This window comes from Cavia porcellus, unplaced genomic scaffold (assembly GCF_034190915.1).
Source record: "Cavia porcellus strain 051 isolate PalLab524CR breed Dunkin Hartley unplaced genomic scaffold, mCavPor4.1 scaffold_24, whole genome shotgun sequence".
In the NCBI taxonomy this organism is placed as follows: Eukaryota; Metazoa; Chordata; class Mammalia; order Rodentia; family Caviidae; genus Cavia; species Cavia porcellus.
This window is the reverse complement of record NW_026947507.1, coordinates 12763724-12789649: the sequence shown is the minus strand read 5'-3', so window position 1 is coordinate 12789649 and position 25926 is coordinate 12763724. Positions and strand designations below refer to the sequence as shown.

Here is a 25926-nt window from a genome sequence, read left to right as displayed (position 1 = left end):
ACATTTGTTATTATTTAGTTTAGTTTTATAAGTTACAAAATTAATGCACAGACTTTTTTTTCTTTTGCTTTTTTTTGGGGGGGGGTACTGGGAATCAAACTCATGACCTTGCACTTGACAGGCAGGCACTGAGCCACTGAGATATATCCCTGGCCCACCAGGGGCTTTTAAAATTTATTTATAAAGAACATTAAACCAATCAAAACCTTTATTTAATATTAACATAGAAACATCAAGTGTTTTGAGAAGCTTTTAAAAAATGAGTAAGCTCTTATCATTGAATTCTACAGTTCCATTCTTGAGAATTTATTCTTAATAAATAATTCAATCTTAGAGGTTTTAAAAGTCTAATTCCAAAATTGAAGGGACATAGGGTTGAAGGGAAAGGAGGAGAATGGAGAAAAAGAGGAACCAAGTTGAGTTACGTACAGGTACAAATTTCTTATTAATGTGATCAGTATGTATAACAAACATGTACTGATAAATATTAATTTAAAAACAAACAAATGACATCAAAACAATGTCAAAAACTTGGAGAAAAAAGACTTGTGGCTAGATGGTTAAGCAAATGATGATAAATCTTAGAGAAAATACTATACAGTACAAATACTGTAACAATGAGAAATGTATGAAAGTTAAAGTAGTATTACTAGCAATAATAAACATAAGAATAATACAAAAGTATTATTATACTTTAATACTCAAGAGTTCTTTTTTAATTCTCTACTGATGAATTCTCCATAGGACTTTACAAGCACCCTCATGCCCATAGGAAAGAAGGCCACACCTATCCCTGCCAGGAATTCTGTTGGTTCCAGCACATGGTACCATTGTAGCCTTGCCTATGAGCAGCCAACACCAGTGAAGTGATAGTGGGCTAACACGGATAGGCACACAACCTTCCACTCAGGGACTAGTTTACAGCTCTTAGCTGCATTGAAGGGACTGGAACCTGGAAAAAATGCCTGCAACTGCTCGGAAGCTAACTGGAATAACATGTGTACATTTGTATTTCTAGAAAGATGTTGTAATTTTCTTTTTTAAAATCTCAAAGCGATTCCTAGTCTCCAAATGGTCAGATTCACTGAGGTAAAACAAAAAGGTAAATCTACAAATACAAAGCTGTCTTCAGGTAAGTTGTTGTATGTCTTCACCAGCCTCCAAAGAAAGGTACAAGTCATGGATGAAGACCTTTACTTTAGAAAACTTGTGATTTTCAATGTTTTGAAAAATTCAATCTGTAACAGAATTATCTTCTCTCTCCTAGTTAATAAACACACCAAAAGCAATCTAGAACACCCCTCAGGATCTTGTGAGGCCTTCACACAATGTTATGCGTTCAATACATACAAGCTTTATATGCCGCTTGTGAAAATGAGGGCTCCTGAATACTACTGCTTGAATAGGGAACTACATGGCTTTGATAAGGCAAAAATAAAAACAGGAAAATCCTCTAATCACCTGGGGAACTGTTCATTACTCCTTCTACAGTTACAGTATGGTAAACTGCTTTGCCTTTTCTCTCTCTTGAAAGACAAATACTACTCAAGCAAAGCCTCCTGCAAAAGACAGAAGGGAAGAAATGACTCATTTCAGTCTAAGAAGCATCTACAGTCCACTAAAGCATAGCCATGCTTTGTGCCTCCAAATACAATTCCCACCACATATACATCCTCAAATGGACCAACTACTAGAAACATCTTTCATCCAGACAGAAAGGGATGACGCTGATTTGTATGCAGAAATGCTACAGGATTACCTGGTCCTACATTAAGCCACAGAGGGAGCCCAGGGACAGAGGGCCATTTCCTGGATAGCTGTGCAGGGAACAAAAGGGAGCAGCAAAGCTTATGCTTCCAGCTGCACCTGCCTGTCCTTGGGAAAAGTAGTGACATCTGTACTTGGTATAATCACAATAAAAATAAAAAGCAGTATTCTCCTGCTCAGGGACTTGCTACTCACAAAGTATGATTTTAAGGACAGATAATAGGAAGTGGGGAAATAGATCATTCTTGAAATGGAAATGGGTCAAGGAAGGGTAGAAAGGCATAAGCAATGAAAAAAGGAATTAAGACTGTTATGCACACGTAACAACCCCACACAAGGAATGTAAACAATATGCACTGCAAACACACACACACACACACACACACACACACACACACACACACACGCAAAGGAAGGAGATCAAGGGATGGATGGAAGGAGAGGGAGTGAAGGCAAAGGCATCAGAAAGGAATTGGGATGTGTTATACACAGTACCAGCTCCACACAGGGAATGTGAACACTGTGTAATGCATACATGGACCTATTTTAATAAACTAAACATTTTTAAATAAAAAATTCTAAAAAAGCAATTATTGTGACTAACAAAAACCAGTTATAGTCACTGCTAAGTGAGGACTAGAGTGTGATAAATGTGAAAATTAGCAGATCCCACATTTCCTTGGGTTTACACAGGAATGCACAATCTGTGGAACATCTGTGTTTTTCCCTGCTGTGCTGCTGCTGCTGAGGTTAAAGGTCTTACCCAGAGTGGAAGCAAGGAACACCCTGAGGGTCAAAACAGTGAAGGAGAAGTCATGAAATGCCCTCATCTCCGGTCCTGGATTTGCCACTGGCCAGCTATAACCCTGCACAAGTTAAGCCTCCTCTTGGGGCAGGTATTCCTTGTCTATAGAATAAGAAGATACTACAAGGCAGGGCTTCCAAATTTCTTCATGCGGGTCAGGCACACGGTATCCCCACAAGGAGTCACCTGCTACAAGCAGTTTCCAGAATTTTAGTTTCAAAACTGTACTCTATAATGCACCCACACCAATTTTAGGATAAAGAGATCACTCAACCAGTTTTTCTAAACCTTTGTGTCAAGTTTTTCCATAGATACTCGTGTTTCTCCAAAAGCTCCAACTAGTCCAGCACATATACTTCATGGAAACCTTGAAGTATGAATGTGGCCCCCACATTCATTCTGCTGCTTGAAGGCGCAGGCCAGAGCAAGGAAACTCACCTGTTTGTAGGAAAGCCACTCATAGGGTTGGTCTGGTTTCCGAGAGCCTAAACAAGGGCCATTATCTACAAAAAGAAGAAAATGACAAAGCAAAGAATGGCACGTATAAAATATTGCCGTGTTTTAACATGTACCTCACCTTATTCTACAAAACTGTCATAAATTCAAATTATACATGATGAGCTGAGATTAGGAATATTTTCTCCCTAGGTTTTGGTCTGGGTTTTTACTTTTTTCTTTTCTTTTGTTTCTTAAATCAGGGAGAAGAGTAATAAACAGCAGTAAAGACAAATACAACTTTTTTTTTCTGAGACAGAGTTTTGCTGTATAGTTCTGGCTAGCTTTGAACTCACTATGTAACCCAGGCCAGTCTCAAATTCACAGCCATCCTCCTGTTTCAGCCTCTGGAGTCCTGGAATTATAGGCAAGTGCCACCACACCTAGCTTAAATATAATTTTTAAAGACATCCTACTTGGGGATTCCTCTTTAACATACTTTTAGTTTAGAACCGAAGTCAGTAGCTAAAATGGTAAAGAGATACTGTTGTAGGTTTTCAAAAGAGGTATTCCTAAAATTTCTAAAAAAGTTTAAAGCACTGTAACTCAGAATATGAAAAGGAAAATATACTTTTAATGTACCCAAATTCTGAGAGCCAGAAGTATTAGCTGGAGTCATGCAAAATCATAATTACATGAATGCAGGCCTGACTTTTCTTAAAACCAAAGTAATGAAAAGATGCACGATGAGGAGAAACAAGGAGGTAACTGTGAAAGCAAAGTTAAGAAAATCAGGATGTGTCCCGATTCTAATTTAGGTACCAAAGAAGCAGAAAAAAAGCTCTTGCACAACTGGCTTCGCCATTCTAGGTTTTAATTCAGAAAGGTGTTCTGATTTGATTTGGAGATGTGTGAGGCTGGGAAAGAAGGTAAGAGAATGGTCCCACCTTGGGCCACGATAAGCATGGCCCTGTTACCCAGATCTACGTGCTAGAAAAGTCATGCTTATGTGGATTCAAGTATATCAGCCAGGAAGCAGGACACACACAGGCTTCTTTGCTCTCTCTAAAAGAGTCCTGATGAAAACAGGAAAAGTCTTACTCTCATCCAGAAACTGTAACAAAGGCAGCGCAGTACATGTCAAGTCCTGTCAGATGCTGTCTTCGGATGGGGGAAAGTACACTGGCCACATGAAATGATCCCATTTTACCCCTCATGAACGGAGCCTGGCAACCTGCAGCGAAGATCCAAATCAGGCCCACTGCCTGTCTTTGTATATACAATTATGCCGGAACATAGCCAAAATTGTCCTTTTAAATATTATCTGAGTTACATTCAAGTATTTGCAACAAGGAGTATGTGATCTGTGTAAGCTTGATGTATGTACTAAATGGAAAATTACGCCAACTCCAGCAATAATGTAATGGTGGGCAAGCTCCAGGTTCACCTGTGGAACTTAAAACCTGAGACCTACTAACAAAATCTTTGATATAATTAGATGGGGATCAGATTGGGCCTACATGTTGTTTAAAGGTTCCCCAGGTGATGCTAAATCTCCCTTTGTAGCCAAAAAGCTCCATGCTCAAAAGTCACCAGACTTTAGGGAAAGTCACACACTAGCTGTAAAGGGTAGCTAGGGATTCTCATCCCTATTTCCTTTGATAAATAGGAAACTCAATCTTTGTAAATAGCTTTCTAGGTGCAATTTTAAAATACTACATTTAAAAACTCTGGGCTGGCTTCTCCTATAATTGAACAAACTTCTAACAACCTTATTCAAATTCTAGACTTTGCTCTTCTATAATGTTTTAATCCTAAAGTAGCCTAAGAAAATTAAAGTTTAGAATACAAAGTTCCCCAGGGAAAAAAAAAAAAAGAAAGAAAGAAAACACTGACTTGCAAAGCAGCTTCCTTTAGTCAGTATAGGTTAAGAAGACAATTTATCTTTCTTCTTCTCTGAAAAAAATTCTTTTGGCCCTAGTGGGTATCGAACTCAGGGTCTTCACACTGAGCTAACATTCTCTCCCCCCCCCCTTAAGATTCAGTCTTGCTAAGTCACTAAGTTGTCTGGGCGGGGCTAAAAGCCTGCTTCATCCTTTTAAACTTCAGAGATTTCAGAAGTTTACCACCACGCCCAGCTTCTCTGAAACATAAAAACTTTTTACTTTGCAGGTAAAGCAAGTGACTGTCCCTCCCAAAAAACACAGTTATGCAACTTATCAGAAGTACAATATAAGTCATCAAGCTCCTAGATGAATCCTACTCACTGTTAATAAAGGGAAAACATACCTATATTTATATCCATATCTACATCTATACACACACGTATGCACACACACAAATACATTTCACATAGCTTATGCTATGCTGCTCTGCCTTATGGATATTTACTGTCCTGAAAAATTTCTAATACTAACTTTCCAAAAGTTTATATGTTAAACAATACACAAGTACACTTGTTTTCCCTTTATAGCGAGGCTTCATGAACTTGCTATGGAAACACTGAGTTAAATACAATTAGCTGAGGAATCCAATTGTACCATTACCAAGTAAAACAACGGGCAGTTCTTGAATATATATTGCTTGCAATGGATTATGGAACATGGAGGAAGCAATATTCCCTAGTCCCTGACCACAAGGAGACTACAATTTAGCTAACAATAGCAAAAGTAAAAACTATCCAACCAAAGATTTAAAAAATAAAGTATTCCCAAAGACCATTTCTATAGAGGAAGCTAGTAAAAGCAAAAACAAAGCAACTAAAACACAAAGAGGGTGTTCTTTCTTTATGGAGGATACACTAATAAAGTGCCTACTGTGTGTAGGCACTGTGTCCGCACTGTGGGGAAAGATGACAGATGATTGTGCTGTCCTGCAAGAGCATAGGCTGATGCAGCAGGAAGCCAAGTAAACACCTCTACACCATGAGGTATTATTATTTAAGTAGATGTAAGATGCGGAGATGGAAAAGGGGAGAGATATCTACTTGGGAGCAGTGAATAAAAATGACAGACTAGGGATTTTATAGAAAGGTAAAATGGAACATGAGTTTTAAAAGGTTAGTTAAGAAGCCAGATGTGGTGATTTTCACCTATAATCCTAGCACTGTGGGAGGCTGAAACTGGAGGATCTCATGTTCAAGCCCAGCCTGAACAACTTAGAGAAGCCCTATTCACAGTAATAAAAAGGGCAGGGAGTATAGCTCAATTTGAAAGATGTAGGTATAATACCCAGTACTGTAAAAAAAATTAATGAGTAAATCTTGGCTGGAGTTTGAAAGAACAGGTTTTTATAATCAGAAAATCTTTAAAAAACACAAAGGTTTGGGGGTTGAAAGATAGCCAGGGTAGTCTTGCTTAAATAGCATTTTAAAGGAGGACTAGGAAGGGAGGAGACAGGTATCAGGTATAGGGAGTCTCATGCCACAGTTAACAATTAAGGTAATACCACAAGCCAACATTTCCAAAGTATTTGTGATAGGACACTGCTTCCCTGGGTGTGGACATCACTATTTCTCAAAATAGGGGCGTTGTGATTGAGTAAACTTGAAAACCATTGCATTGAGCACACCTGAACTGGTTTCTGTATGGTAAGAAACATGAGAGCCCATTAGGACTCTGCATAAAATATAGAATATACAGTATTTGGCCAGAAGAGACTTCTGGAGGGACAGTGAGCTTTGCGACTGGCTCCAGACAAACTATGGAGGGAAAGAGAGGCATAAGCAATGCTATGTAACTGAAAGATTTGCGCAAGTTGTGCCTTTCTGAACTAAAGCCACTCTTTCTTCAAGAGACACATTAAGCAACATTCACACAAATACAAGCAAGAGGCTTACTTGACACCTGAATGCCCCTTTGGAAAACATCATATAATGTTCTGACATCATCGTAGAAGTACACGAGGGGCTCATCACTATCAAGAAGCGTGGACCTTCGAGCACCATCACTACCCTGTTGAAAAAGGCAGAGAAATACATTAAAAATAAAAATCCTTTGATATGATGTTCTGATGGCTAAGGAAGCTGATAATTTGATAATACACTCCCTTCCCTATTTACATTATTTGTGACAGGAATGCTTAAAATCTCTCTTAGCAATTTTCAAACATCTAATACATTAGGATAACTATGGTCAGCATATGGTATAATTGGTCTCCTGAACCTCTTCCTTCTGTTGTATAAACACAAGTAATTTCTATCTGTCAAATAAACATACCTGAATTAAAAAGCCTAACATGCCTGTGTGGTATCCCTGTCATGCATCACTCAGTGAGTACTCGCTGAGTAAAGAAAGAGCAAGACTTGCTGAAGTGCTAATATAAATTAGTCTTTCACCTACAGGTACAGTAAATGCAGATTTCAGAGAAGCAAAGCTAAGCCAACCCAGCCACGACAAGGATCACTGAGGGGAAAAACCGTGGGAAAAGAAGAGGCTCACAGGCCTATATAACCACTTATCCTGCCAGACAAAGCCAAGAAGAGTAAGAGGACAACAGGAAAGTGCCAGCACCACACACACACTGTGACAATTCTCAGACGGTTGCATCAGTAGCACAGAGGACAGCCTGGCTCGGATCTGTTGGAAATGATACACCAATAAGTTGTCCCACTATAATATCATCAACATTCTCCCTGAAATTATTTTTCCTGCTTCATCTCTCACCAATAGCAATATTACCCATCAGGAACTTCAGTGTCTTGGATTAGCATCTCACAGTTTAGCACATCAGCTACAAAATATATGAAGGTGCAGAGACAAGCCTTTTTTGGTTTTACTTGTAGGTTGGATAGGCGTACAGATTTGAAGTCACTGAGCACCTTTCTTTAAACTGTCTTCATCCTTTGGCTCAATTCCCAGCCTCATGCAGTAGCAGGGGTAGCTGCTAAGCCTTCCTGGGCTACAGAGATATTAGGAGGGGTCTAGGTATCCACTGGAACCATGAAAGCATTTTCTATAACTTCTAAAACTGATAAAAAAACTCAAATGTCAGAGCCTACTTTTATTTTTTTTTCTAAAAATTCAGGATGGGACCTTCACATTTGCACCATCAGGAAACTCTTGGAAAATTAGACTATGGACTTCTGTACCACAAGAAAGGACTATACAAAAGTGGAAGAGGTCATTTCTGGCTTGAGATTTGAGGAGGATGACACCATGAAGAAGGGGTCAAAGAGCAAAATCTCAAACAAAAGGGAGTCTGTGCAGGGGGAGCTGGCAGGACTGGGCAGATTCCAGTGAAGTACCAACATCAAGACCCTGTATAAGGCAATATATTTCCATGAAAAATTTTTTTTGTGGAGTTGTTTTTGCAGTAGTGAAAATCTAACACAGGAATTCATATATGCTAGGAAAGTGTTATGTCACGTTCCCTGGTTGGATTTTTTAAAATTAGGACTATTCAAGCCTCATCCTACAAGCTTTTGCCTTTTTATAATTTATAATGCTGTTAAAATATTTAAATAGTTCAAAAGTGTATCAAGGAAAAATTAGTAGCACTAATAGCTTGACAAATTATTCCCAAACTTTTTCCTATGCTTATCCATTTAAATACCTTCTACTATAGGTACCTAGTATTTTACATATGTATGTTTAACTCTTTTTTTTCATTTGTTTACATTACTGGGATTCAAACCTAGAGCCTTAAAACTATTAGGCAGGTACTTTGTCACTGACCCACATTCTTAGCCCTTGTGTATACCTTCTCATCTCACATTACATATAGTTTTCTTGAGTAAATACGACACAATAATATATACTAATCATACTCTCTTCTCTATGTTGGCAGAAACTTTCTAATACCTATGTCACGATTGCAAACACAATTATCATCCATGATATGGTACTCTTTTTTTTTTTTTTTCTTTTGGCTTTTCTGAGACAGAGTCTCACCATATAGTTCAGGCTAGCTTTGAACTCACTGTGTAGCTCAGGATGACCTTGAACTCATGGCAATTCTGTCTTGGTCTCTTGAGTATTGAGATTATATGAGTGTGCCATAAGACCCAGCTTAATATGCTACTTTAAAAAGGAAAAAGGTTACTCTTGATGTTTATAAAGATGGAAAAATCTCTTTATTTTAGAATCACATTATTTTATTAATCTGAGTTTGTTTTTTTCCTGAAAAATGGAGATTCCCTATATTTACTTTCAGGGTTTGTTTCAGTTAAATAAAGTCACTGTTGTAAAATATGAATGTATAGACTATTAATCACATACCCAACAATGTGCTAACTAAAACAGAAGTACTCCATGGACTCCACTTTTTTTTTAATTCAACGAATAGACTAAAATTCAGAAGGAGCTTTGTAGCTTTCTAGTAAGCATTGGAAATCTCTTCGGCCTGTGTCAATCAAAAATATCTAGGGCATGAAGGCTAAGGTAGGAAGGGAAAGGAAAGGACACAGAATGAAAAAGACTACAGAAAAATAAGGAGTGAAAAGATAAGAGGTGCGCACTGAGGCAACCGCTGTGAATCCTGCCTCCAGGCCAGGCCAGCCCACTCTGCATGCAGCCTAGCGGTACAGGCAGCCATGCCAGGTAGGTGAAGTCCTCATGACTCTGCTTAGGGTGACACCTTCTCTACCTCTAATCAAGACATTAACTCACGTAGGTCATTTCTTATTAGAAACTCTTTAAAGCAATACTGTTTCCCTCATTCTGCAGAGGAGTTCTTATTGCTCTAAATTAGACAAAAGGAAATCAGGTAAATAAGACACAAGCTTGTTCTTAAAGAGACCCCAAGGGCTACTGGCTGAGAAGAACATAGAGAAACTCAGAGAGATAGGGGCTGGGGATGCAGCTCAGCAGCAGTGTCTGCCTGGCCCTAGGTGCAGGCCCTGGAACCAAAGGGGTAAGTAAAACTAGAAGAAAAGAGATGGGCAGAAGGGAGGAGGCCTGGAAGCAACAGAGCAAGAGTTCACACTAGCGTCTGTAGTCTAGGGAGCGCCAGGCCCTTGTTAGGAAAGAAGCACTGAGGCTGAATCGCAAAGTCTGGAGGTATGATCCAGCAACTACGTCAGGGAATTCTGGTCCAGACTGCAGTCTGAGAAGCACTATCCTAGAGACACTAGTGTCCCCTTGAGGAGTGTGGTAAAGAAAGCTACCGGGAACAGAAGCAGTATGTGGGACAGGATACGGGCAAGACTATAGAGAAACTAATTTACATGGGCCACGACCAATCAACACAGCTGGAGGGGGAGCAGGTGAGGACAGCTGTGCTGCCACACCTCCAGGGCGACTCATCTAGCTGATCAATGGGATATGACAAGTGACAGTTATCATGAAAGAATCCAAAAGCCTGCAAGACAGCAGTTCCATTTGATCAAATGGAAGCGTATGGGTTGAGAGGCAGTTTGAGAAAAAAGAGATTAAGTTTAGCTTGGATATGGAGAATATACCTCTTTCAGACAGACCAACTATCCTGGTCAACTTTCCGATTTTCATTTTGGGAATTACTGGTTTAGAGGATCATTATAATAAACCCTTAGCTAACTAATACTAGTTAGCTAACTTTACAGTACAAATAAAACTGAGTAAAATGTTACACTGTCATTAAATTATAAGTACTCCCTACAATTCTTGGAAGAATATGAATGTAACTGGGGAAGGACACTAAGCAGTAAGTCTGTGCTTTGCAATTTGTTGTTCTATGAAATGGTTACACAGTCCCCTAAAGAACTGTTATTTTTGACATGCATTAAGTGCTTCCATTCCTCCTCAACAAAATGTTAAACACTGGGTGTCTGCAACCTCAGCGAAGACCACACCCTGAAAAGTTTCAACAACCGAAGTATCAAATGTATAAAAAAAAGAAGCACTTCAGAAAAAAGGCACCTAACTGTTCAGTTACGCAACTCAGGTGGCTATTTCTAAAAACATCTCTTGAAAAGAACAATACCTTAAGTGAGGCCTTCTTATATCTCCTGTTGGGGTGGCGGTGAGGGGCTTCCAATGTACTTAAGAAGCCACCCTGATCAGTCATTGAGACTGAGTCAGGAAGAATCATTGGTCTTTTATGTCTTCGGTTACAGACTACTTTAATGAAGTTGTAGACGGTAATCAACTACAATACTTTCAAGCCAGTGGTCACTAGTATATTCCCAACATCTAACACAAGCTAAAGGTCCTCTGAGGTCAGTCTCTCCTCTTTCTGAGTTAGGAAATAAAAGCTCAGGTTGAATTAGGCTGAATTAGGAAATAAAAAGTCGAGTTCCCCTTCAGAGCAAGAGGAGGGAAAGGGAGGGGCAGGAAAACAGGCAGCATCACTACACCACTGGTTCTGAGGCCTAGAAGGCTAATCAGCGTTTCATATAAATAGGAACCCTTGGTGTTGTTTTGTTAATTAAATTAAATGCAAAAACAAATTAAATACCTGAGGATTTTTTTTTTTTTAGAAGCAGAAAAGCCCTAGCTTTATAAAGTATGGTCACATTCATCTCATATAAAATGAGAATCTACAGGCCATAACTGCTAAATACCTACTGGATCACCATTTTTATCTCTCCCAGGAAAGGAACTGCAGGAAGGAAGAGCAGAAAGAAAAAGGAAGACAAGAGTAAGAGGGAGGAAGAGAAAATGAGAGAGAAGGGAGAAGATAAAAAAGGGAAGAGAGAAAGAAGGGAAGAGACTAATTTCTAAGGAGACTGCGGAAGACTTAGCTGGATTGTAATGCTAAATCCATCAACAGGAAGAAAAGCAGCATTAGGAACATAGTGCTACAGGTAAGAGGGACTTTATATTCCTCCCACTACCTCAGCATGAAACACACTCCTCCCAGCATTTCAACTTTTATTGACCTCTTGGTATGTGTTTTCAGTACATGCATTTTATGCTCATCTTGTGGGGTGGCTACATGTGCATAATACATCTTTTTCTTCTTCAATCCCCTTTGCTCCTTCTCCCTCCATCTTTTCCTATTTCCCCTTCCCTCCTTTTCATTCTTGATACTTTTATTAAACTTAGTTCAGTAAGTTTTATACTTACTGAGGTTTTTACGGTCCTGTAGGTGGTTTATCTTTCTTCTATTTATTTCCCCAGCCTCTACCCCTCAACCTTGGTCCCAAGGACCCCTTGCTGTTTGCAAAAGACCATTCCTTTGTCTCCTTCTCTCCTTCCTTTATTACTCTTACTGGTTGAACTTTGCCTTACTCAAATGAGAGATACCATGTGGTATTTAAGCTTGCGCATCTGGTTTATTTCACTCAACATTACACTTTCCAGATGCATACATTTTCCTATAAATGTCTCAAATTTGTCTTTCTTTATACCCAAGTAGTATTTCATTATATATAGACACCAAATTTGCTTTATTCAATTGTTTGTAGATAGGTTGCTTCCAGGATTTCCCTATTAATGAATTATGCTGCTATAAGCATTGATATGCATGTATCATGCTAGTATAATAGTGATGAATGTTTGACTTTTTTTTTTATTGGTACTGGGGATTGAACTCACGACTGCCTGCTTGCAAAGCAGGTGCTTATGTCGCTGAGCTAAATCCCCAGCCCCAATAGTGATGAATGTAGGGTACATGTACGGCAGTGGGCACACAGAGCCCTCTTTGTTGGCCTATGAGCCAAGTTGCCCCAGCATTACCCTAGAAGCCAAGCATAAAATAGCAGTGTACATAGGGGCCATGTGCATGCTCAGAAAGGGCTAGTAGTGCTAGGCGATGACATCCTGAGCTGCAACTCATTAGCCACAACTTGTCTAAGCTCTTGCTCAGAAGTCAATATTCAGGTTTAATTTTAGTGTTGGCACTCTGTAATAAATAAGTGGATTCTGGGTTGCAGTCCAGGTATTTCCTCTCTAAAAGGTTTATCATTAGTGCTATGTTATAAGCTTTTTTTGGAAAAGATACCTGGAAGGGTTTAGCTAGGACATAAGGAACTTCTAATTTCACTTCTTTGAGAAATTTTGATACTGATTTCCATAATGGTTGCACTAGTTTACATTCCCAGCAGCACCATGTAGATGACGCCAAGGTCGGCTGCTGGCTGGAACAGTAGCCAGTTAGAACAGTAGTGAGGCTTTCCTCTTTCTTGGTTATAGGGATTGAGTGCCTGAATCTAATTCTGAGGAACAAATTATCTATGCTACTACTGTTCTGTAATGCGGTTCTGTGCAGCTCTCTCCTCAACGCAAAATCTTCCACTTTTGCAGTTTTGAGGCTGCAAAGGGTGGAGACTTGCTGCTTCTCAAGATGACCTCAGGCCATCTGTTCTATTCTCCGATTCCTTCTCAGCAATCAAGATCTCCTCAGATCTATCTTTATAGTCCACAGCTTTACTAGAACTTCCTGTAAGGCCAAACTCAAAAACAGTTTAAATCATCCTGCCGGGCTCTTTGCTCTCAATTCTCAACATAGATCTGGCTAAAAGCCCTCAACAATAGCCATGCCACAGCCTCAACATTAAACTATCTTGAAATTTCTTCTGTCAGATCAATTAGTCTGATGCTCTTAATCTCAGGCTCAGGTCATCTCTGGACAGGAGCAAAATGCAGACAAACTTTGTACCAAGCCATAATACACATCATCTGGAATCCAACAACCAATGCAGTCCTTCTTCTCAGCAATGAGAGCTACGGGTCCAGTTTCAATGTTCTGCAGTTGTCCAGTTTTCCCAACCTATTCAACAAGTGGTGCTGGGAAAACTGGACAACTACAGAATGTTGAAACTGGACCTGAAACTCTCATTGTATACTAAATTACTTCTTTTTATAAGCGGTACAAAATTGTTTTTCTATTAAGTGACCTTCCATTCACTGACCTTTCAGAGTAGCCATCAACCTCTATACCCTGAAACACTAAATCTTCATACAGCAAACTAGGGCTTCTGGAGAGGGGACAATGGGAGGAAAGTAGGAAGCGGGGAGTAAAAGTCATTAAGATTTGATATGCATAGGTACCAATTCCCCTACATGAATATAATTGTTTTGTATTACAAATATGAAAGAAAGAAATTTAAAAAATAGCACACTCCAGTCTATGAACATATTCCTTTCTATACCCTCCCTCACAATACATCTTGGATAATAATAGACAGGATATGTAAAAGATGCCTTGACTCCCACAATATCCAGAATTGGCGCAGTCACAGGGCAATAGTGAACCCTCAGCCTCACTCTACATGCTCACTATTTACCAGTATCCAGCTTGGAGTTTTGATTCTTTCTTCTAATCCTTAGAGCCTTGTTCTTCTTTTTGTCCCTCGCTCATGCTCGTTTCTGACTCCTGAGTACCACATTCCCCTGATCAGAGGATCTGCTTACGAAGAGTAGCAGTTAGGAGGCAGTAGGCTGCTACAGCACTTAGCAAAATACCTCATCATCAAAAAATGCAGCCAGCTGTAGAAGGGAAAATATCGCCCACTCATCTCAATGAAAAGGGAGAAAACTCTCACACACACAATGTTCCAGAAAAATAGGATTGCAGTTCATAGAACTTTTACCTGTGAGTCATTTAGAATATACAAGGCATTCTGCTTTGCCTCTGTCTACTAAATGGACCAAATCTCTACTTTTCAGCTTTTTTCATCTGGTCTTTTGGATGCTGGTATGCAGAGGATTTTGTTAAGAAGCATGGACAGTCAATACTTGCCATTTTTCATTTGGCATTAGTTGGCTCCATGTGGGGAAGCTATTTAAAACCTTAAATACTATAGCACATGTTTCTGTCATATCTTGTGTGCATAAGTTCCTCCTCTAATGAAACTTGTGAGAAGTGGCATTATTTGTAAAACTATATTATGTTTTCAGCCCTGTTTTATCATATTCCTATGCAGCGAACTTTAGCTTCTTCTTCCTGATTAAAGGGAAACAAAACAGTGTTCTTTTTTTCTTAAATAACAACCCCTTTCTTTCCTTGAATTCCTAAGACAGTTACTTAACGCTGCTGCAGCCTGCCCTTGGCACAAAGGCCCGAAACTCTGCCTCCAATCTCTGTAATCTCTGCCCCATACCTACTCCAGCCATCAGTGCTCTTCATAAAGAGCAATGACACTTCTGCTTCCTGTTAATCCTGGCACTTGCCAGACATGTTTCTAAATCATCAGGCAGACCTTAATGACACCTCAAACTCAATCTCCTATAATGCAAGTATAGTAAGAAATAAGAAAAAATAATTTAGAAAGCTTTTACAGGGTTTGTTTTATTAAGGAGATTATTAAGTTTTAGAAAAGGTTCTCACATCTTCATTTGACCACTTGCATGATTACTTTGTGATCAAGATCCAGGGATGAAGAGCCTATAGGAAACAGTGATTGGAAACTTGTGATTACAAATGAGAAGTGAATGCCTAAACACAGTCAAGGATGACAGACAGACATGAAGTCAGAGCAGCAGACTTGGAGATTCTTCTGAAGTCTCACATGCACTTCTAGGTGCATACAAAACTGATTAATTATTCTCTATTCCAAAGCCTCCCCGAGGTGAAAATTCATTTTGTATTTATAAATGGCCACATAAATCATATTGTGTCATATGTATAGACATCTGCATAAATAGCTACTTCTGTTCCTAATATTACTCTCTTTCTTTTAGTGTTCAACTCCCATCTGACTCAAAATCATTAATCGAATGCCCTCACTGAACAGTTGGCTTTCATACCTCTTTTACAGACCCTGGTGTCAATGACAGTCAGTGATACCACCATTCAGCTCCACTTGCCCTTCCCTAGGCTTATGCCTAAACATCCACCTCGTAGCAGCATTTAACCTTGCCTAACTCAAAAAGTGCTCCTGGAATCACATTTGGCCCTAGATATTCAAATACAAGAGGGAATAGGCATTTGAGGCATTTCTGACATTGTCACCCCTAAAGGGCTCCACAAGTCTACATAAAAATTTAAAACATGCTCTCTTCTCTTACACAAATTGCTTATGCCAGTTTACAAGTGAACATATATATATATAAATTGGTTACGGGGTGAAAAGTGATTCTACTAGCCACATGGGAAAATGCTCATTTAAGAAACAGTCCATACACTATGAAGAAGAATCAATCTTAGCTCTTGTTACAGTGAGAACATGAAGTGAGATGTCTGAGGTTTGTCTGTGCAGTCCATGGCACTGAGAGATGCTCCTGCGGGTTGTGATTTTTAAAATTTAAAACCACTAGAGGTGGGTATACTGCATTCAGCTTCCTTCTTTCAAGTTCTTGCCTGAAATGAACTTTTAACAGCATGCATTATTTTGATTTAAAGATAGCCCTTAAATACTTTGAAGATAACAATACACAATTTATTAGCTACTGTTAATCTCCTATTAATCTTGTTTTGAAATTTTTTTAAAAAATAAGATAAAATAAAAAGGCTTATCCTCTGCCACAGACAGGAGCCTATAGGCTTTAGAAGGCATAAATCTGTCCTAGGCCAGAGATATAGATCAGCAGCACAGTGCCTCCCTGTCAAGTGCAAGGTCATGAGTTTGATTCCCTGGACCAAAAAAAAAAAAAAAAAAACCGGAAGCAAGCAGCCTGCCCTGCTCTGGTACTGTGCACATCACATGGTAGAAACTTAAGTACTAGCTGAATGAATACATTTCTGGTGACTACTCTCTGTGACTTCTGGAAGACTTCACTAAAAGTCTCCCACTCTCCATGTTAGACTGACTTTATAGTCACATAATTAGAATATTAAGGCAATGTGCTAAACATATATATCCCAAGACAGGGATTTGTAATTTGTAAATCTTTCATGCAAATCACCCAGCTCTAAGTGGGGGCATAAGACTAATGATTTTAAGCCAGATAACTGTAATGTTATGAGATCATGTATTATGAAAATAAATTTTCCCTACTTGGAAATAAGTTATCCCCAAAGAACCGGTTCTGCATATTAAAAGACCTGAATCCACACTTGAACCAAGGTCTGCTAACAAGTCTAGACACTGATTCAGTTAATAGGCTAACTGGTTTAGTCATTAGAAGTAAATTTTTTTTTCCAATTTTTTTTAAATTTTATTTAAGGAGAAAAGAAAAAAACAACAGTGAAAGGGTACAAGTTATACAGATTTACAGAGGAAAAAAATGAACAGTAGGAAATCACTAGTTAATGGATTACATATTGCCATCTTAGAATTAATTGTTCAAGTCACAAAATTAAAGCTTGTAGAGTGGACATTCCAACAATGATACTGCAAACAGTTCTGTTCAATGATCCAATAAAACTCTGTGATATCATTTTCTATCTTATACACTTAAATATACATGCAGTTATATAGTTTAGAGCACTTCCTTTTCCTCTCTTTTATACAATGACTATTACACATTTTGGGTTTCATTGCTCCCACGGTTCTTATTGCTTTTTTGGAAGAGAGTAAAACCAAATGTGATATAACAGAACAGAATCGGTCAAGTCAAAAGGGTGGACATAATAGATAATGTAAAAACATAGTACAAGGTGATCAACAATGGTTACCATAATGCCTCCCGCTATCTCTAGTAGAATTGCCTATATCATTAGTTATAATACAATTGAACAAAACAGTAAAGAACAAAACCGACAAAACCAAAACATTGGAGACATTGTAGGTCTTCAAAAGTAGATAAAAGTCAACGAGAATGGGCGTTATAATGAATCTCATTATTTTCACAGCTGATGCCTAAACTTTCGAACCTGATACTATCCAGCAAAACAGAAGAGGGGAACATCAGACAAAAACAAGATGGTGAGAGTAATACAGGGCTTCAAATCGAGATAATAGAAAGTCAAAGTGGGTTACTATATTATATCCTGCTATTTTTTCCCTTTAATTAAACGGATAAAAAAAAAGTAAATAATGGAGTGGAGATTGAGATAAAAGAGGGCATAACAGCGAAACAGCGCAGATCAAAACATAACCATTTAAGCAGAATAGTGTTTCACCACCAGATAATTCCAACCTAAAAGTAGTTACCATATTGACTCTTTCCTTGAAGTCCTTGAGTACAACTTCATATACTGTAGCATTAAGTATATCAAAACAATGTAAAACCATTTAAGAGAATGACAGCATTACAGAGTATTTAGAATCGACTAACAGAAAATGAACAATGATTTCTGTATAATCTCCTTGTCTTTAAAAGGTTTTTGCTTATACTATCGTACATAATAAAATCCAATAAGATACAACCTATTTAGACCATTGGAGACAGAAGAACAAAAGCTAGATGAGACTTCAAAACAAGATGATACTAAATCAGTATTACCTATTAAGATGTCATTTTCTCCAAAATAGCTGTTCCTATCATCCAATCTTCTCTGTCTCATTTCTGTTGAGCTCTTTTTCTGTCAGTAGCTGTCAGTTTGTCTTCTCCATTTTGTTCTCTGCTCCATTCGTTGTGGCCTCCCCGCCACTATTTCTGGGTTCTTTGTATTTTTCTTTTTTTAGAATATCCTGCAATACTTTCTGTAGAGTTGAGTTGGTGGTTGCAAATTCTCCCAGTTCCTCTTTATCCTGGAAGCACCTTGTTTTTCCATCAATTTCCAGGGACAGTTGTGCAGGATATCTCAATCTTGGCTGGAGATTATTATCTTTCAAAGCTTGAATTATTTCCCCCCACGCTCTTTGTGATTTGATGGTTTGTGCAGAGAAATCTGCTGTAATTCTGATGGGTGTTCCCTTGTAAGTGGTCTGTTTCTTGTCTCTGACAGCTTTTAATATTCTGTTCTTGTATTGAATTTCTGGAATTTTTATTATTATATGCCTGGGTGTTTCTCTGTTTGGGTTGTAGGTAGCTGGGGTCCTATATGCCTCATACATCTGAGTATCTTTACCTTTTGCTAAATTAGGAAAATTCTCCTGGATTATTTCTGTGAGTAGCTTTTGTAGTTCACTTGTTTGTGTCCCTACTTCTTCTTTTATGTTCTTAATCCTTAAGTTATGGCTCCTCTTATCATCTTCTTGTCTTTGTATTATTGCTGTTTGTTTCTTTGTTATTTTTAAGAAGTTTTTCATTTCATTCTCCCATATTATAAGTCTGCCCTCCAGCTCAGATAGTCTGTCCTTAGTTTCTTTCAAGCTGTTATGCCAGTCTTCGATAGACTTCTTAGTTTCTTGATAGTCCCTTTGAACCTGCTTCACATACTCTATGCTTTCTCTGTTTTCTCCATCAAACGATTCTCCCCTCTTTTTCTGTTCTTCCATTCCACCATCTGTTTTTTCCTGGGTGGTGCTTAGCATTTCTCTAACTATTCTGCATACTTCTAGCTTCAGGTCGTTGATAACTTCATTCCTGAATTGGTCTATGAGGCTCTCTATATGGCGCTTAATGTCTATTGGTGCGGTGTCCGCTATTGCCTGTTTCTCAGAATTGGGGGCTGAGGAGCCTTTCTTGTTGCTGCCTCTTCCCATATTCTCTGTTCCTTATATATGCAATCTTATATGAGAGGCCCAGCTTCTCTCCCTGTCAGCCACAGCCTGATCGAATTGCGCCGATTAGGTGTTCCCGCTCACCACTGCGCACCAGGCAGCCTACGCGGGGCCCGCCCCTCCCGGCCACCGTCAGGCTCTGGGATCTGGGTTGGGCTAGCCTACTGGGTCTGCTGGCAGCGTCACGCAGGCCAGGCACTTTTCACCAATCCCGCCCGAGAGGGGGATGTGTGGCTGGAGTCGCCACCGCGCCCTGCTCCTGCAGGACTGCTCGGGCCCAGAAAGTCCGCTGGAGTCAAACTGTGGTGGAGTGTCAGTTTCTCTCACTCACCTCACCACTAGTCGGTGTACACCTCCCTGCCCGTCCTGTTTTCGACTCCGTTCGCAGATTGCCGTTCTCAGAGCTTCCGCGCGTCTCTCTCCTTGCCGAGCCGATGTAGAGGCAGCCAGCCGCCGCGGCGGGAAACCCAAATCGCGGCTTCCAATGGCGCAGGGTTCAGCCTCCACACCAAGGCTTTTCTGTTCCTGTTTTAGCACCAGGACTGCATTCCAAGTTGGTTTCTCTCAGCCCAGTTCGTTCCTGAGTCAGCAGAGCATATCTCCACCTGCTTATTCTCTTTAGTCCGCACCATTCCTGGCTTCTGAGCCTAGTTTTTCAGAGAGCCTCTGGTAGTTGCTGTTATCTGTCCGCCATGTTCTCCCAGAAGTCAGAAGTAAATTTTTAATCAAAGTTCTGATATTCTTAAAATTACCTCTTAAACCAAGGGCAGACATATTTGCTACAATTTACTCCCTTCTCCAATGTTAGCAAGTAAACAAACAAATAACAAAAAACATTTTTTTTCATTTAACTACTTTATGGCCTTGTGGCAGCTGTCGAAAATCCTGCTGACCTAATTTGACAAGGATATTATCTAGATGCCCATATCCCATCTCTGAACAAAGAAAGGGACTTACATATTCTTTTTATTATGTTCTTTAGCAGTTAGTGTGTTCTCATTTATACTTCATAGAAGTTTGCCTCCTAAATCCCTTGAACCTGTTAAGTAGGCCTATAAACTCATGAGCACCAAATTCTGCTCTGACCGCATCTGTGTTTGACAGTTCAGGAGTACAGGATTCAGGAAGAGCAGAACTGTTCAAGTGTTCACAGCTCCATGCCTCTCTTCCCTCTCCTACTATGTCCTCACCTCCCCACTTATTCTTAACCTTTCCTGAAGTATAACAACAAAAACTAGGCTCCATTTCTTAACTTACCTGCCCCTCCTACCTTTTTTTTAATCACTACCTTCACAGTCCTGTGCCTGCGTATTTATTTTTTGAACAGTCTGCTCTCCAGTTCCATGGCTCTATTTACTGATTCTTCAGATTTACCTGGACTAATCTAAACTTTTGTTATCCTATCTTAATCCTTCCTGAGCCCTACTTATAACATGCAACTTTCCAAGACCATAATAAAGATAGCATAAAATAGTTCTCAATCTGCTTCCAGCTATATTACACAACTTCATCTCTTCAGGTTCAGTTTTCTCATGTGTGAAATGCGAGGGTTAAAAGAGAAAACTTTTGAGAAAGAAGGACACTAACATTTACCAGGCCTTTACTGGAGGGAGGCAGACACTGCATGTATGGGCAGTCTTCCTGCAGTGGTAAAGGAGGGGACAGATAGCCACCTGTCTGTTGCAGATGAAGAATATAAAGGTCATGACAGTCAGGTGAATGTGCCAGGGCTTCCTGGTCTCAGCGGAGGGACAGGCCCAGCCCCTGCCACAGCTCTCCCCTCTCAGAACTCTTCAGGAATCAATGTGCTCTTGACTTTCCTATAACTGCAGCACTACAGCCTGGGCGCTAACCAACCCTCTAAGGTTTCAAATCATGCCAGGAAAGATCACTGCACTAGGGGGGTCTGGGGCTCTCAATCACAGAGAATAAACTGGGTCAAGCCGACAAAGGATATCTCACACGCTAAAAAGCCAAAGTATTTTAAAACCAACCAACCCCACAAAACCTGCTTCATCCTCTGCTCACAGCACAGACCTTCAGAAGATGAACGCTGTTCTCTGACCTGCAGGGAAAGCTGGCTCTCAGGTCACTGCTGCAGATTGTGAGCAGCAACTGTACACACAGGGACAGGGCTCAGGAAATGTGGGCTCGAATCAAACCAAGCTCATGATTTTAAGGCAGGCATTTTGCACTCTTGTCCTGACTCCAGCTGCCCTGTCCATGCTACAGAAAGTCAACACCACCTTTCCTGCACGGGCCCGACATACAAGTGCGAACACTCTCTTAGGACCCTGAGGGTCCAGAGGAAATTTCAGGTGTAGCTTACATGGAATCTCAGTGCTGCTGCAGTAAAGAAAGCAGGGCTAGAAAACAACCAGTGTGGGCCATGATGAGAAGCGGCCATACCAAGCAGGGCAGCCCCTTGCCATGTTAACACCCATGGAAAGTCGACAGGAAGAGTAAGGTGATAGAACCTGTGTGGGACCGGGCAGAGGAGCGCGAGCAGGAACTGGCAAATGATATTCACTTGTTTTCAAAGTAGGAATGAAGGAAAAACATTTTTTTCTGGCAGTCAGCTCCTAAAACAGTGTCAGATACGCAGGAATTTCATCAATATTTTATGAAATGGAACTCCCTTTTCCCCTGTGATACAGCTTTATGCAACAGACCTAACTAGCTGTATCAAAGCACCTGTAATTACCAGGCACCAAAGGTCCAAAGTACTTTAAAATTTAAATGTTTATATTCTTTTAAAAGCAAGTTCAGTATCTTAGAAACCTAAGACCTATAAATTTTGAAAGTCAGAGCTAGCTCTATGTCTACAAGGAAAGAGAAACTTCAAGATGCTTATACTCATATACTAGACAGGAAAATTAAACATTTTCATTCTCTCTGTTTGTCTGTAATTTTAAATTGTTTTACAAAGAATATATATAATTATTTTGTTAAGACATAGTAACTTTATGCTAAGACATAGTGGCTTTATTCTAAGCTGGAACCTAAAAACCACACTGTAAGAATACCTACAGATTCTCATATAATAATTAGGCATTTCTTTTAGTTACTGCTAAATTATAAACGTTTAAACTCTGCTCTTGCCAACCACCCTTCTCACAGTGATGGCGAAACTATCATGGTACCCTAGGTGTTCTGCAGAAAAGGAAGAATGAGGGGCTAGCTCAGCGGCATAAGCGCCTGCCTTGCAAGCAGGCAGTCGTGGGTTTGATCCCCGGTACCGATAAAAAGGAAAAAGGCAAAAAAAGAAAAAAAAAAAAAAAAGGAAGAATGCCAAAGCTTCACACTAACATATTAGGAAAAGCTAAATCTCATCCTTATGAGTATGTAATTAGCTGAGATAGGATACAAAAGGAAATTATTTTTTCAGCAGAAATAAAGTATAAAGTTAACTTTGCTTGGCAATTCAGTCACTCTATATTTACATATATATATATATGTGACTAATACACATTTTATATATTTTAAGAATTCATCTAAAATGAATCCAAGAACGTGCCTAAAACAAAACAAAGAACAAATACCCCACTGGTAACAAAAAGCTACTAATCAAGCCAGGAATTGTATGTTCTCATCCTAGGGCAGTCAATGTGGAGAAAAGCTGCAAAGAAGGCAGTTCTGGGTTCAAACATCCTTTTTCATATATATTGAAAGGAATAAATACTGAAAAGTAACTCTTACTTAAATAAAGGAAAGCAAGTAATGAGCAGATAAAACATGGAAAGCACAGGGAAGTTGGCTTCGTTTTTCAGGTTTTGGTTTTGTTTGTTAATATTCCTTGAAAAGAGATGAAGAAAGGAAGAAAGTCGAGCAGGGACACTGAGGGAAACACTGCTAAAGGGTCTGGAGGCTGTGCTACACCGTGGTGGTGAGCCCATAGCAGGTGTGTGTTACCCCTGAAAGCTCTAACAGTTCCTTACCACTGCCCTCTGTCACCCTAGCTTAAAGCTCTAATTACCTAAATTCTACTTTTAATTTCCAGTAACTAGGAGAGCATGATCATCAGTCTTCCCAAGTCATATGCGGCCACAGCCCTCAACAATTAAAGCTTAGATGCCTCTTGAATGTTTTTATTTCTTTGCTTCCTACCCTAAGTTCTGCAGCTATGTTACTCTGAAAAGTGCCGGCTGTTGGTTGATCTGTTGTGAAGTCCCAGAATCCATTTTGGCAGCTTAAGAGTGATTTTTAGGTATCAGACGTACCCCAAGTGCACCACTCAGGCCAAAACATTTGATGGCTCCCTTTCTTGCTGGGATACCGTACCTGTGAGGACAGGGACTCTGTGCTGTCTTTTCCTACTGGTGTGTCCTCTGTACCGTCACAGAACCCAGAGCAAGGGAGAAGCTCGTGGCTCGTGGTGATTTCTGCTATAATCTTCTGGGTGACTATGAAGGCATAACCAACTTACTTGGCCTCTCTTGTCTCTGTGCCCTATATTTTGGCTTCTGCTTCTGTTTGTGGAACACAATGATGTGTACAAAGTTTCTTCACACATACTTGGTTGTGACTGTGATATTGGTCAGTATTACCTTCAAAAGGGTTTTACTCAGCAGGGGAAACTCAGAGAAAACCCAGGATGCAGGCTGGGACCCTACTTACCGCCACTTCCACGGACTGCATGGAGAGGTCACATGGTGGCTTCAGGGCCTTGGGCCTGGTGGCGTACCAGAAGGTAGTGAGCGCGGCAAAAGCTCCGAAGCCCATAAGTGTGTTGGTAGGAAGGGTGCGCACGTACTGCCGAATGTCCACCAGCTCTGGCAACCGAAAATACTGCAATAATTCATGCGCTTGCATGGTCCTGTCCTGAAGGCTCCCGAGGATGAATTCTGTCAGAAGAGAAAAATGTCATACTCATCCCTGGGCAGCAGAACTCCTTTCCAGAATCCCCAGAGGTCAATCACCTAGCTCTGTATGGCTGGCTGACCAATCAAGGCATTAAATCCATAGCCTAATGGGTCCAGCTCTTTTTCTGGCTACTAAATTTCATTCTTTTAAAAACATTTTTAGGAATTCACTTTTGTTCTATTTCTCCACTATCCTGTATAACAGGAAAATGAAAAACAATGGTCATCTTGCTTTCATTAGCCACATTAAGAAGATTTTACTCATAGAGAATGCTTGCCATAATATGCTTAAATACATTCTTCCTTATCAGTATATGTCAGTTCTCGTCTACCTAATCAGATACACTCAACTCTCATTATCAAGGGTAGTGGAGATACGGGTAAAGAGGAAGAAATAAGTCGAAGCCACCTAAGAGCCATCTGTTGCCATTTCTTCCAAGAGATCTCAGAACAAGTTCCCCAACTGGTAAAACAGACCAAGCTAAATTTTAACACTTCTCTCAACTTCCCAGTACTTTTCAAAGATGACATATAATTGCAAGGAAACCACAGGTGATGATTATGATTAGATAATTTTTAACATATTTCCCAAGATACTAGATTTAACATAAATGAATAAATTGGTGTGCATAACCTTTATACCAAGTATCAAATATCTAGAGAGAATTTTTAGTGTAGCATTTGAAAAAAGTACAAAATTATTAAGATTCTGGCTCTAGAATCAAATCCTGCTTTCCAGCTTATCAGCTGCACAAATTACTTTACCACTGTACCTGTTTCCTCATCTATAAATGGAGATGAAAATTATCCCTCTCCCTGAGCTTTTGGACAACTAAATGCTTTATATAAAGACTTGAGGATGGTGCCCTACGCCGGTTAAGAGGTCAATATAAATGGTGAATATTATTTCCTCTACCAATGCTATTGTGATTCATCCTGAATACAGAATAGTAAGTTACTCAGGTAATAAAAGGTGATGCTTATAGTTTACAAATAAAATTAAGAAGCTAAGGGCCAGGGATATAGCTCAGTGGCATAATGCCTGCCTGGCAAGTACAAGGTCCTGAGTTCAATTACCAGTATAAAAAAAGTTGTAAATAAAATTAAGAAGCCAAACACGCAGAAGAAAATTAGATGAGTAACTTAATATATACCAAAGCCCCGAATTCCATGTTACAATTTACATGCAGACTATGATAAAATTAAACGTGCAGTACAGATAACAAGAATAATCCTAAATTAAAAGTTACTGCTCTAAAATTTGGTAGCAAAAGTAAGAAAATAACAGAAATGAACTGAAAGACTTCTCAAATACTCCGTGGCAATGCAACAAGTACTCTCATTGTAAATTCAGATGGTATTTGTGAGCAACTTACTATATAATCTTTTTAACTGCTAAGTCACAAGACTGAATAATCTGATTTTTTTCTTTTTTAATAAAGAATCTTGTATTTAAATTTAAAACTATAATGTATATACTTTTTCCTACAGAGTAGCACCATGTTAAGCTATTTTTACTGATGAGTAATAGCACAGGACCCAACAAAATGCATTTGCCCAGCTCATTCAATCTTGTGCTACCATGGCTCTGGGTTAAGTATACACACTTACACACACACCCGTATACAACACACATGTGTGCACATGCACACATACAATATCAAGGTTTGACATGACAACAGAAAACAGATAAGTAAAATGTCTTC

General features: G+C 39.5%; 1 protein-coding gene across 3 annotated transcripts in view; it reads right to left on the bottom strand.

Moving 5' to 3' along the window:
• Acsl1 (acyl-CoA synthetase long chain family member 1) overlaps positions 1-25926 on the bottom strand; it is a 67127-nt gene that overhangs the window by 22456 nt on the left and 18745 nt on the right. For all 3 annotated transcript variants that reach the window (XM_063234504.1, NM_001172908.1, XM_005003370.4), the window contains 3 exon segments: positions 23976-24202; positions 6846-6960; positions 3011-3075 (listed from right to left, as the gene is read on the bottom strand). In XM_063234504.1, the coding sequence (XP_063090574.1) occupies positions 3011-3075; positions 6846-6960; positions 23976-24170 (375 nt within the window). In that variant the 5' untranslated portion in view covers positions 24171-24202.